The 13607-nt window shown below is 49.1% G+C and overlaps 1 protein-coding gene and 1 non-coding gene across 3 annotated transcripts in view; one reads left to right on the top strand and one right to left on the bottom strand.

The window, feature by feature from the left end:
- Window positions 1-13607, bottom strand: part of SCTR (secretin receptor) — a 70630-nt gene that overhangs the window by 40027 nt on the left and 16996 nt on the right. For both annotated transcript variants that reach the window (XM_032479302.1, XM_032479301.1), the window contains exon 2: window positions 12494-12614. In XM_032479302.1, the coding sequence (XP_032335193.1) occupies window positions 12494-12614 (121 nt within the window). The remainder of the gene's footprint in view (window positions 1-12493; window positions 12615-13607) is intronic.
- On the top strand, window positions 9757-9828 carry TRNAA-AGC. The gene has a single exon. It is a non-coding gene; the product is annotated as a tRNA-Ala (tRNA).

Here is a 13607-nt window from a genome sequence, read left to right as displayed (position 1 = left end):
TCCCCACTACGCATCCCTTGTAAACAGGCTTTCACCGTGATGCCCACTTGACTTCCAAATCCCATGTGAAGATACCAGCCTTCCAGTCCTCTGCCCACCAGCTCTGGTCTGGTGCTAGTGGGAGTGGCTCTGTGCTTCACACACGTGAGCTCATTTAATCCACAGCAGCGCTCCAAGGCACCTGGCTCGGTCCTTGTTTTACAGATGAATGAAGCGATAAAGCAGGGGTTCCTGGAGTCACACAGCCAGGAAATGGAGGGGCTGGGAGGCGACTGTCCGGCCATGCTCCTTGGTGCTACCTCATGGGCTCCACCCACCTGCCTGTCTCCAGGCCAGGAGAGCTGGAGAGACGGGAAGGCATGAGTTGGGGCTGAGCCTGAGGGCCAGGGAGCAGGACTGCAGAGTGAGGAAGCTGAAGGCAGGTGCGCTGGCTCTCCCCTGGCAGTAGGACCAGCCCCCAGAGTGAGCAAGGAAGAGAGGAAGTGGGAGGGCTGGAGGCGGCCAGGCCTGAGATCAGGATGCCTGGCTGGGGGCTCTGAAGGCGGAGCAGCCCAGGGAGTAACGGGAAGGCTGTGGCCCTGGACAAGGGAGGAGACAGACCACAGGAACACAGGGCAGGGCTTGGATGGAGCTCCCACAAGGACAGTGAAAGCATCCATCGGACCAAAGACCAAGTGTCTGTTTCCTTTCAGGAATGTGGCTCATGGGAGTTCCTGAACCTTGACCCCAACTCTCACAGTGCTCCCTGAAAGAGAAGGGGCTGGACCTTCTCTCTGTCCTGAACTCTCCTGGGGGCACCCAGGCAGGGTTCTGCCACTGTCTGGGCACTGGTCTCCAGATTCCCACTGAGGACATGGCTCACCAGGCCCCAGGGTGACTCTGATGAGCACGGTGTCTCTCACTCTGAGTTACCCCAGCATCTGGAGGCTGGAGGGTGAGGCCAAGTCCGCGTCCCGTCCTCCTGCAGAAGTCTGCTTTACAGGGCAGCCACCCTGCTGGCTCAGGCACACCTCCTGCATTGGGAGCAGTGGGGGCACCTCCCAGCTGTGGAAAATGCAGGAGCCTCTTCCCTCACTTTGGGAGAAATGGACTCAGGGCTGAGACTGGCCAGGTTGGCCAGGGCACTGGCCCACGGCCCCAGTCCACGAGGCCGGATGACCCATGTCCAGCTGGCCAGACAGATGGGCGGGGTGCCAGGGCGTCTGGCAGGCTTCCTGACCTGGGTCGTGTAAGGCCGGGGCCATGGGGACACTGGCCTGGCGCTGGGAGTGCTGGTGGGGCAGGAGTGCTGGTGGTGAGGGGTGACAGCAAGAGGGAAGTAGGGTCCCCCTACCAGCTGGTTTACACCCACGCCCCTCCTATCAGCCCTGTAGGGAGAACAGGCTGGGAAGCGGCCATCCAGTCCTGTGCTGGACACACATCAGTCACTGTACGCCCATAGGGGATGAGTAGGGTCCCTGCCCCACAGCAGAGATGAGGAACCCACACCCCAAGAGGCCAAGTGACAGGGCAGGTGACAGAGCAGGACTGGGGGAGCTGCGATCCCACTGCCAGGTTAACCCTTGCTGGCAGCAGACCTGGATGCTAACTCCACACAGCACGGCTCGTGTCCTGAGCACCGTGACCCGGCCACGTTATCTCCCAGCCTCAGCCTCGCTGTCGGGTCATGGATGGTGCTGGAACAGACCTAGGGTCCCAGCACACAAGGAGCAACTCTCAGGTGCTCCGGCCCTTTAGCTGGGACATGACTGAACACTTTTTTAAAAAACATTGAAGGGTAGCTGATTTACAATGTTGCGTTAGATTCAGGTGCACAGCAAAGTGATTCAATGATAGTAATTGAACACTTTTCATTTTAATAGTTACACATTTTGAAAAAGAGAATTTCATATGTGTTAAAAGGAGCATCACACCTGTGATTTTGTAGCTACCATTGTTTAGGATGAGGCTAAGTTTAAAAAAAAAGTCAGTCCAAGAAAAGGGACCTCTCATGTACTGTTGGTGGAAATATAAATTGGTGCAGCCACTATAGAGAACAGCATGGAGGTCCCTCAAAAAATTAAAATAGAACTACCATATGATCCAGCAATTCCACATCTGGGTGTGTACCTGAGGAAATGAAATCACCATCTCAAGAGCTATCTGCACTCCCATGTTCGCTGCAGCATTATTTACAGTAGCCAAACTATGGGAGCAAGCTGAGTGTCCATTGAAGGAGGAATAGATAAAGAAAATTACAATGAAATATTATCCAGCCAAAAAAAAAAAAAAAGGGAAATCCTGCCACGTGTGACAACATGGATGAACTTGGAGGACATCGTGCTAATTGAAATAAGACAGACACAGAAAGACAAATAGTGTATCATCTCAGTCGTGTGCAGGGAATTGAAAAACAACAAACTCACAGGAGCAGGAGTAGAATGTTACCAGGGGCTGGGGTTGGGGGGAAAGGCGGAGAGGTTGGTCAAAGATGACAAAGCTGCAGTTATGTATTATGAATAAGTCTAAGACCTAATGAGCAGCGGGATGAAAGAAAAGTCAATTGATTTAAAGGAAAAAATACTAAGGGAACCACCAAACAGACGGTGCATGGCTGCAGCTGGGGTGGAGGGACGACAGATGGGGGAGCAGGGGGTCTGTGTGATCTCCCAGTTGCTTGCAGAGACCCCGTTTGTGCTGCTCCAGGGTGTGAGTGGAGGGCTGCAGACCCCAGCCCCACCAGCCTCCTGCTCTGAGTTGGGGGAAGTCTGCACAGGTGGAGGGAGGGAGGGAGGGCGTCCTGGTCTGGGCTCCCCCTGGTGCTCTGGCGCAGAAGGGACAAAGCACAGAACTTGGGTCACTGTGAGGTCCTGGTAATTTTTTTTAATTAATTTATTTAAATGGCAGTACTGGGGATTGAACCCAGGGACCTCATGCATGCTGAGCACACGCTCTACCACTGAGCTATACCCTTCCCTGGAAATTTTAGATCCAGAGCAGCAAAGCTCTCTGCTGGAGTTGGGGATGAGGGACACCCAATGAAACCAATGAAATAAGGGATGGGGGAGTTTTGTCAACACTAGGGAGGGCTGACTGCCTCTGGAAAGGCAGAGCTAAAATGAACATAAATTAGCTGCTGCATGGGCAAGCAGGGTCCAGGGCTTACCCCCCACCCCTCCATCTCCTCTGTTGGTCGCTGTCGACACTGACTGTCTGGCTCGAGGGGAGATAAGATGGAAGGCCAGGGAAGTTTAAGTAGGGAGACAAGAAAAGATACCATCAGAGGGCAGGGTACAGCTTAGTGGTACAGTACGTGCTTAGCATGCATGAGGTACTGAGTTCCATCTCTAGTATTTCCTTAAAAATTAAAAAAAAAAAAAAAACTACCTTCCCCCCAAAAATAAACCCCAAAATTAAAAAGAAAAGACACTATCGAACCACAAATGCCACCTAGGGGAGCAGCGGCTACCTGCCTAGTACCCATGGCCCCATAGGACAGCATGGGATACTGGGTGGAAGGGGTGGTGTACTGGAGATAGAGTGAGCTTGGGACAGGCCACTTACCTCTATAAGCCTCAGTTTCCTCATCTATAAAATGGGCATAATCATATACCCCAGGATTTTGGCAAGAATTAAATGATTTGTGTGTGCAGTAGAATACCTTCTGATTGATTAATTCTTGTTCTTTTTTTCCTGCTGGTATTTTTTTTCCTTTTTTCTGTCCTTCCTCCTCAGATGACTGGTTCACAGTCTCCAAGGAGGGCAGAACGCACAGTCTTCCTGACTTGGGTTTTCAAAGACCTCTGGGGGAATGAAGAGGAATTCTGGTGTAATCAAAATGCTTGGGAGAAAACAGAAAAGGAGCAAGACTTCTGCCAGACTGGGGAGAACAAGGAGCAATGCGATGAGCAGGGACATAGAAGTTTCCAGAAAGAGGCACGAGTGCCCTGCTGCCCATTTGCCCTGGAGGGTACGGTGGTCCACAGGAGAAATGGCTATGGGGACACATCTAGATGAGCAGGACCAATAGCCATGCAGAGCCCAGGCCTTCCAGGGAAGCACAGAAGGGGACATGTGGCCCCAAACAGAGGTCTGTCAGCCGCCATCCTGTGGGGCAAAGCTCAAGACCAGATGGGCCCCCAGACACCATGGGGCCAGGTGATTCTCGGACACCTGTGCAAGTTTTGGGAAAGATCCAGAAAATACCAAGGCTTAGGTGTCTGCCATCCCAGGAGAATGGAGTCAGAATTCAATCATAGAGAACAGAGGAAGCACTGTTTTTGTCCACTGGAGTTTATGGGCAAAGATGGGTCCCCTCTATATGTGCGAGTCTTTGGCACCAGGCCCAGAGCAGAGGGTAGCATCAGCTCCCTATGCCCTGCCCTGCCCTGCCCAGCCCCTCTCCCCTAAATAAGGAAGCGTCCCCAGAGGCAGGTCTGGCAGTGGGGAGGGGGCTGGAATAAGGGGAGAGGTGATCTGAGAGGGCAGGCAGTGCCTCGGAAACCTCCCGATCCCCCACTCAGCCCGGTGGGTGCCAGGCGGATAGCCAGCCCCGGCGAACTGCAAGTCTGCACGTTCACCCAGAGGGGCGCGTCCGTCCTCCAGTCCCTGGTTTATTTATAAATGAGCTCAGCTGGCCTGACGATAACCTGGGGCTATTTTGGGAGCCATGTGTCAGGCTGCTGTGACTCGGGGCCAGGATCAGGCAGGTACCCCAGGACCATGCTGGATTGGGCCGTGGGTCCTCTGCTGTCCCCGCTCCTTCCCCTCCCCGTGATGCTCACTGTACCTTTCCCATGGAGGTCACCAGGGAATCCAAGCGCCTCCTTGTCTTGCCCCCATGTGTCCTCTTCCAGCTTCTGCTTTTGTCAGGGTTCTTTCCTCCTGCCTGGAGCTGTGATACCCATCTCCATGGCACCTCCATGGCCCTGTCCCCTCCATTCACCCTTTTGCCTCCCCAAGGTCCCATGGTGGTGGTTCAGGAGGAGCTCCTGCACATCTCCCATCTCCTGGCTTCATCCTGTCCCCCTTTGCCCTTCTCAGCCCACCCTCTGCCCCATCCCTAGCCCATCCCAGGGGCAAGCTGGTGAGGTCTCTGGTTTTGCTAATGACCTGACTTAGAGTATTTAGGTCAAGAACGGTATTGCCCTCCTTGTGATGGCTGGACCACACAGAAGTGGTCAGGAAGGGGTTAGAGGAACTGAAGACCCAGAGTGGCAAAGGCATTAAAAAGCACAGCACAGGAAGAACAGCTAAAGAGTCGGGATGTTACTCTTTAAACCAAGAAGCACAAGCCATTCCATGGGATAAACTGTCCTGGGGAGTAGTGAGTTCCCCACCACTGAAAGTATTCAAGCAGAGAGGGTCATGGAATTAAGAGGCTGGGAGATGCTTCAGATGTTGAGTGGAGGTTTCATGAGATGAGATGAAGGATACTTTGACCCTGAGGCTTTGAACTCGCTTCCCTGGGACAAGCTGGTTCCTCCACCTCTGGGAGGCCACCTGAAGTAGACTTCTGAGCACTGTATGCTGAGCCTCTCCCCTCCCAATGACTGTGCAAACTGCACCCCGCCCCGCAGAATCCTCATCCATCCAAGAACTCTTCCTATCCAGCTGAAAGCTCTTCATTTCCTGCCACCTCTCACACTGATTAGAGATTCATTGCCATTCACAGTCTCTTTCTTTTTCTTTTCAAATGCAAATCTTTTCTTGGGAGGGTGAGGCTATCAGTCACTCACAGCTCAGTCTGAACTGCAAACTAGACAATGTTCAGGATTGAGAATCAAAAGATTTGGGCTGAGAGTCTTGTTTCAGCTCTGGGTGATCCTGCATCTCTCACAGCCTCAATTTTCTCATCTGTGAAATGGGGATAATAATGGTACTTATTGCACAGGTTGTTTTAAGAACTTAAAAAGAAAAAAAGTCTAAAATGCCACATGCAGTTACTTGTTTCTGAAGAATGAGCCCAGATAAGTCATACCAAGGAAAGGATGGGGAGAGGTGAGCTCTGGGTGGGGTGAGGGATGTCCCAGGGCATTTGGCAGCCAAAGGAAGGAGACTCCTAAAAAGGACCTGGGAGTGTTTGTTAGAGAAACTGCATTAATAGCCAGCACATAAGAAATACTGACACATGTCACAATGTGGATGAACCTTGGAAGCATTAGTGGAGGGAGGCAGAGACAAAGGTCACGTATAGTGATTCCATTTAGAGGAAAAATCCAGAATCAGCAAATCCATAGAGACAGACTCGCGGTTGCCAGAGGTGGGGGAGGGCGGGAGGCGAGGAGGAGGAGTGATGTCTTAATGGGTACGGGTTTTACTTTGGGGTGATGAAAACGTTTTGGAACTACACAGAGGTGGTGGTTGCTCTGCCTTGTGAAGGTACCAAGTGCCATTGAATTGTGCCCTTTACAATGGTTAATATCGTGTGAATTTCATCTCAATTTAAAAAGTTTCCCCCACCCCCAGCAAAGAGGACAGCCCATCCCCTTCTGCTCATGTTCTTTGGGAGAGGCAACCAGCTGGCAGAGACAAGAGGAAAAACGGGATGGCATGTCCCCATTTTGAAGCAAGGGCACAAAGGCCAGAGAAGATCAGGGTCTTGCTCAAGGCCACTCAGCCCCTAAGTGACAGAGCCACACAGCTGCCCAGGTCCGGCCAGCTGCTAAGCTCACGCCTTTCCTACCATCACCCTCTCTTTGGAACAGTCTTCCCTAGGGAGAGCCAAAGCCCTTCCACTAGCCAGCTCTGAGGGGGTATCATCTTCTGTAAACAGAGCAATAAATAGCCCAGCGGAGCGAGCCATGCAGCTCTTAGGATGACCCTGAAATATTCCCACAAAATGCTGGGAAGGCCTTGGCCACCTAACCCGGAATAGCTGAAGAGTTAATTTTTTATTTGTGATAAGTGTGCCAGGCACGGTGACAGCTCGGTGAGTGGCGTTTCCTGTGGCTCTTCTGGCGTTCAAACAGTAACTTCCTCCCCAGGGAAGACCGGGCAGCTTAACCATTAATCCTGTGTCCCCAGCGGAGAGTCTACCAGCCCCTCCCCACCTCGGGCACCAGACAGATCCTTGCTTGGAAGGGAGGCCCTGTAGGCCCCGGGGGCCCAGAAACTTCAGGAGCTGTGGTCCTCAGTGGAGAGTAGGACCCGAATCCAGGTGACTCAGATGCAGCCCCTCCACCTGCCTGGTTCTGATGGGGACACAAGGAGCTGAGCCTACCCAATGGCTCTAGCCTTTCCTGTTTCCACCTCCTGTCTCATTCTTTGAGGGAATTTTCCCCCAAGGCCACCACATCCATTCCAAACTCCGTGAGGGGTCTCCTGGCTCAGCTTTCTCAACCTCTCAGCAAAACAGACCTGAAGACTCTACCAGAAGGCCAGGCCCTTGGACGTCCTCTGGCTCGGAGGCTTTTAAAACAGATTTTCAAAGCAACAGATCACTCTTCCTAATGAAAACCGCAGAAGGCCAAAATGCAAAACAGATCCGAATGGCCTGAGCCTTTGTGCCCGGGTGGGGCCAGCCTGGCCATCTTTCACCCACCTGCTGCACACGGCTGGGCCATACACAGTCTCAAATGTTGCAAATGAGGCACAGCCTTATCTCAGACAAGGAAAGTGAGATCCAGAAGAGAGGGGTGCAGTTGGGGCCTTCCCTGCATCTCCCCAGGGAGCTAAAGGAACCAGGAACCAGGGCAGGAGTCCCTAATGAGCTTTCTCAGCCCTGGATGCACAATAAGGACCACATGGGCATCTTCAGGGACAATAGATGGCCAGGTATGCTCCAGATCAGTCCACCTTCTCTGGGCAAACTTGCAACCTCCCTCATACTGCACTGTGAGATCAGCATCTGTAGGGTGACTTGGGCCCCCAGGTCAGGCTCTGGACAGCATCCCTTCATGAGTGACATGGCTACACCGCTCACCTCAGCTAGTTTGTGACAAGTTGGGAACGCTGGGGGTCATCCATGTCCTCTTTGGGGGCCTCGGCTGCCTCAAAGTCTCCGCCTCATCTCCCACTCTCTCCTTCAAGTCCTACCCTTTCGTTTTCTCCTCTCCCCCTTCTCTCAGCCAAGTATCTGCACTCACTCATCGACTCAGTAAGTGAGTCAACAAACACACACCAAGTGCTCGGTCTTGCAGGCCCTTTGCCATGCATTGGGAAAGAAGAGGAAAGTCACACAGTCCAGCAAACACATCTCTACGATGCAGGGCACAGGTGGCAACAGGGAGAGAAATGGAGGGTCCTGCAGGGGTCAGGATGGCCAGCTAAGCCAGCAGAGCTGTGGGCATTCAGGAAATCACTCCTGGAGGAGTCTAAAAAGGTGGGTGGTTGGCAGAGCAAAGAAGAAGGAACAGTGTTGTAGCAGAGGGATCAGCATGTGGGAAGGCCCGGAGGCATGAGAGAAACTGACAGTCAGGAAATTGTAAGCAATTTGGTTGAGCTCAGTGGAAATGTTTGAGGTTGATGAGTGGACAAGGGCCACAGCAGGTGCTGAACCTCATCCTAGAATCACTGGAGACCAATGGAACATTTTAAACACTTCAAACACATTATTATTATTATTATTATTATTAATTTGTAATGGAGGTACTGGGGATTGAACACAGGACCTCATGCATGCTAAGCTTGTGCTCTACCCCTGAGTTATACCCTCCCAGACACTAATTTTTAAAATAACTCTCCCTTACTTCTCCATACGAACTGAAGTTCACCATCATCTCTCCCAGAGGCTTGCCACTCTAGGTTTTATCTCCCAGGCCTGAATGAAAGTCCTGTGCCCGTCATTGGAGTTTCAGGTCCCTGTTCACCTTAGGGACATGCAGGCAGCTGCACCCACACCTGGCCTTGTCAGCCAGTCTCTGGGGTGGCAGGAGGCCCCAGGAAGGCAGGAGGCTCTGGCTCAGTGGTGCGCCCCCTGTGAGTCTTAAGACCACACGGCCTGGCTGCCCCGAGGCATCTTCCATGGCTAGGAGAGAGGAAGGAGAGGCTCCCAGTATGGAAGAGAGCTGTCATCCTGTCCCTGTCCCTCCTGCAGAGGATGGGTGATATGGCCGAAGGACACTGTAGCATCCAAATGGCTTGGCCTCTGTCGCCCATGGCACCGATCTCCCTCCTGCCCCTGGCTGCTCCTGACAATAAGTGCCTGGATGGCGAGGCCGGCCCCTAGGCATGCTCCTCTTCCTCTCCCCTTCCCCTCTCCTCACACAACCTCAGCCTCAGATGCCACTGGAAGGAAGAGTTCCCGACCCCGATCCTCTTCTGAGGTCCCCATTCCGTGTGTCTGAAACAGAACTCACGATCTTCATCTCCACCCACCTCCCCCCATACCCATGACTCTCCCCTCCTCCTGTAAGTGCAGCAGTCACCTTATGACCCGTAGGCGAATGCCGCACACTGAGCAGAAAGACAGAAGGATCTGCACACGCCTGGAAACTTTGCACCAGTCCTGCACTTCTCACAATGGATGAAAAACCAACCCCTCTTTGATGCAGCTGGAGCTTCCGCTGCCTGGGCAAAAACACATTCCTAAGTGATAAGAGAGGCATCTAACTTCCTTTTTTGTCACCATTGTGTCCTTTGTTCTCCCCGTTCTCAGTAAGCACTAGATTTTTTTTGAATGAATGCTTTTAATTTCATACTAACCCCATAAAATAGATGTGGAAATGGAGGCCCAGAGACATTGAATGCTTGTTCAAGATCACATAGTCTAATTTAAAAGCCTCTGAGGGGAGGTGGGGGGTAGGGGAGGGGAGTTGGGGGTAGGGGAGGGGAGTAGGGGGTATAGCTCAGTGGTAGAGCACATGCTTAGCATGCATGAGGTCCTGGGTTCAATCCCCAGTACCTCCATTAAAAAAATAACAATAAATTAAATAAATAAATAAACCTAATTACCTCCCCCCAGCAAAAAAAAAAAAAAAAAAAAAAAGCCAGGCCCTTTCCCTTCCCCTCTTCTTCTTTCTTTTTAAAAATTGAGGCAAAATTCACATAACAGAGATGGGGCTGCCTCCACTTTTCAGCCACAACATCTCCCATGGCCATTGCCACCACCAGTCAGGCAGTCATCTCCACTGGAGCTGCTGAAGCAGGACTGGAAGACAGAGGACGAGAGGGCTTCTGCAGAGGCAGGTGGGAGGATGTTGGAGGCAGCGGCACAGCGGACACAGAAGCTTGGGCGGCGGCTGAGTTCTGGGACTGCTGTTGCTGCGTGGTCAGGGGGCAGGGGGATTGCTGGGGGCAGAAGAGGGAGTCACTGGCCTGGCCCTGAAGGACATGGAGAACCGGACATACAACAGCTCAAGGATTTCAAGAACACAAGCCGTGACTTGGAGAGAAGAGTATTGCAAAAGGATATGTATGGTCTGTACACCAATAAGCTAGATAACCTAGATACATTCCTAGAAACACACAACACCTCCCAGTACAGAAACATGAATAAATAAAAAATTGGAGCACATCTCTAACTAGTAAGGAGATTGAGTCTGTAATAAAAAAATCTCCCAACAAGGAAAAGCCCAGATAGCATAACTGATGTATTTTACCAAACATTATAAAGAATTAACATCAAGCCTTCTCAAATGCTTCCAAAAAACTGTAAAAGAGGACATATTTTAAAAATCATTCTATGAGGCCAGCCTTACCTTGATACCAAAGCCACACAAAGACACTTCAAGAAAACTACAGACCAATATCCCTGATGAACACTGATGTAAAAATTCTCAACAAAATACTAGCAAACTGAATCGAGAAGCACATTAAAAGAATTATACCCTATGACCAAGTGGGATCTAGTCCTGCAATGCAAGGATGGTTCAACATATGAAAATTGCTCAATGTAATACATCATGCTAACAAAATGAAAAACAAAAATCACACGATCATCTCAATTGATGCAGAAGAAGTATTTGATAAGATTCAACACCCTTTCATGATAACAAACATTTTAACTAGAAATAGAAAGAAATTATCTCAACATAATAAAGGCCATACATGAAAAGGCCACAGTGAACATCATACTCAATGATGAAGCTGAAAGCTTTTCCTGTAAGATCAGGAACAAGACAAGAATGCCCACTTTTGCCACTTGCATTCATAAGACAGGCAAGAAAAATAAGTAAGTAAAAGGTATCAAGCTGGAGGGAAAGAGGTAAAATTATCTCTGTTTGCAGGCAATGTAATCTTATATGCAGGAAATGCTTAATGATTCCTCAAATGGACTCAGCAACGTTACAGGGTAGATATAAAAGCAACACACAAAAATTAGTTGCATTCCTATATGCTAATGAGGAACAACCTGAAAATGAAATTAAGAAACAAATCCATTTATAGTAGTACTAAAAAGAATAAAATTCTTGGTAATAAACCTAACCAACAAGGTGAAAGACTTGCACACTGAAAACTACCAAATGTTGCTGAAAGAAATTAAAGAAGACACAAATAAATGGAAAGACATCCTGTGTTCACAGATTGGTTGACTTAATATTTTTAAGATATCTATACTACCCAAAGCAATCTACAGATTTAATGCAATTCTGTATCAAAATTCCAGTAACAGAAATATTTTATTTAACATTTATTTATTTAGTATTATTTTCAGAAATAGAAAAATTCACCCTAAAGTTCCTAATGGAATATCAAAGGACATGGGAATAGACAGCCAAAGCCATCTTGAAAAACAACAAAGTTGGGGATCTCACACTTCCTGATTAGATTGATTGACTGATTGATTGATTGATTGATTAACAGAGGTCCTGGGGACCAAACCCAGGACCTTGTGCATGCTAGGCATGCACTCTACCACTGAGCTATACCCTCCCCCCAGATTCTTTTCTTAATGCCACATCCCTCCCTGCCCTTAGATGAGAGAAAGCAAAGAAAATAAGTAAAGGAAAGGAAGAGAAATAAAGTTAACATAAATATCAAATTCATAATATTTAAAGTCTAGGTTAGTAATAATAATTAATATTTAAATAAAGAATATTTAACAAACACCAGTATTTAACATACTTTATCTCATATATCATTATAATTCTGATGTAGATATTATCGCCTCCATTTTATAGATCAGGAAACTCAGAAGTTAAATAATTTGTCCATATTCACACAGCTGGTGAGTGTCAGCCAGCCTTGGATCCCAAGTGTTTCTGACCCTGCCTTCTGATTACCTCACTCATCAAACTATCAGTGGACGTTAGAGAATGGGTGGGAGGTACGCTGCCTTGAGAAGTAATTCTCATCAAACTCTTACCTTGGTGAAGTCATCATGCAGAAGCTAATGGTTCAAAAACACTGGCTGCAACCACAAACTCAGAGAAAGAGTGGTGATCTGGTTTTTGGGGTGTGTGTAGACTGATCACCAGGATCACTCCAGACCCTTCCCCTCAGCTTATTCTCTGAATGAATATGGCTGCTCCAGGCCCTACATCCCCACCTTGGCCCAGAGGACAAGTTTCCCCTGACCCAGTGAAACTAGACATGATCCACATCCAAGAGTGGACTAAGGTGGGTCACGTACCTGGGGTGGGATGCTCCATGCCCAGGTCTCTTGTCCTCTCTTTGGAGAGTTCCTGAAGGCACTGATCCCGTTCCTCTTGCAGCACCTCTAGCACATCACACAGTCGAGGGAGGGCTCCGACCTGCAAGTCCAAAACCAAGAATGTTCATCGTTGCCACTAAGCAGATTCTTACCACATTAGGCCTTTCTGTGACAAGAATGGGGCTAGACAATGGAGACTTAAAATGAGGAGGCCAAAGGCCCTGCCCACAAGGAGTTCTTGGTGCAGAGCAAGGTGCAGGCAGTCACTTCTAGGAGAGAATTCAAAACATAGCTGGGACAGCCATGACACCCAGTCTGTAGCTTGTCCCCACTGTCAATCTTGCTCTTAAGTTTATTAAGACTCCCAAGTCCAATATGTAATTTGCTTTCTGGGTACATTACTGTTAGTCTGTAGGAGTTCATTTATTTCACTCCAGCTGTGTTTGTTTCACAGGTTTTGAAAGCTTAGCTTGGTTCAGAAAACTTCCCTGAAATCTGCAAGTCACCATCTCCCTCTTCCGCAGAAGAGAGCATACATCCAACCCAGCTGAACAGTGACTGCAGGGAGGAGTTGGACAGGAGGGTGGAGGAAGGATTGGCTCACAGTCCTGGCTTCCTAGCTCTTCATAGAGTAAGTTTCCAGAGCATGGCTCCATTCTTCCATTTGTGCCTGAGACTTGATAAATATGTGAATGAATGAATGAATGAACACCTGAGCAGATCAATAAGTTGAACTCCTACTTTACTTTCTACAGAGTATGGAATGGTAATATTACAGAGCTCTTTCACATATGATGACTTATTCAATTCTCAAAATAATCTTTTAAAAAGAAACAGAAAAGGATACTGAGCCCTATGGTGGTCAGGGGATGCGACCAAGGTTGTACCCTTAGGGCTCCCAGTTTCAAAAACCAGTCTTCCAAGAGGTCAAGGACCAGGTTTTATACCCTCCTAAACCCTACACTCATGTTTCATAGATGGAAATTCATCAGAAACTCATATGAGTTTCAGAAGGAGAAAAGAAAGAGAGTGGAGGTGAAAACTCCCCAAATTTGAAAAGAAACATATGCATATAAATCCAAGATTCTGAAAA

The sequence above is a fragment of the Camelus ferus genome, chromosome 5 (genome assembly GCF_009834535.1).
Source record: "Camelus ferus isolate YT-003-E chromosome 5, BCGSAC_Cfer_1.0, whole genome shotgun sequence".
NCBI classification, from domain to species: domain Eukaryota; kingdom Metazoa; phylum Chordata; class Mammalia; order Artiodactyla; family Camelidae; genus Camelus; species Camelus ferus.
This window is presented reverse-complemented; position numbering and strand designations above follow the sequence as displayed.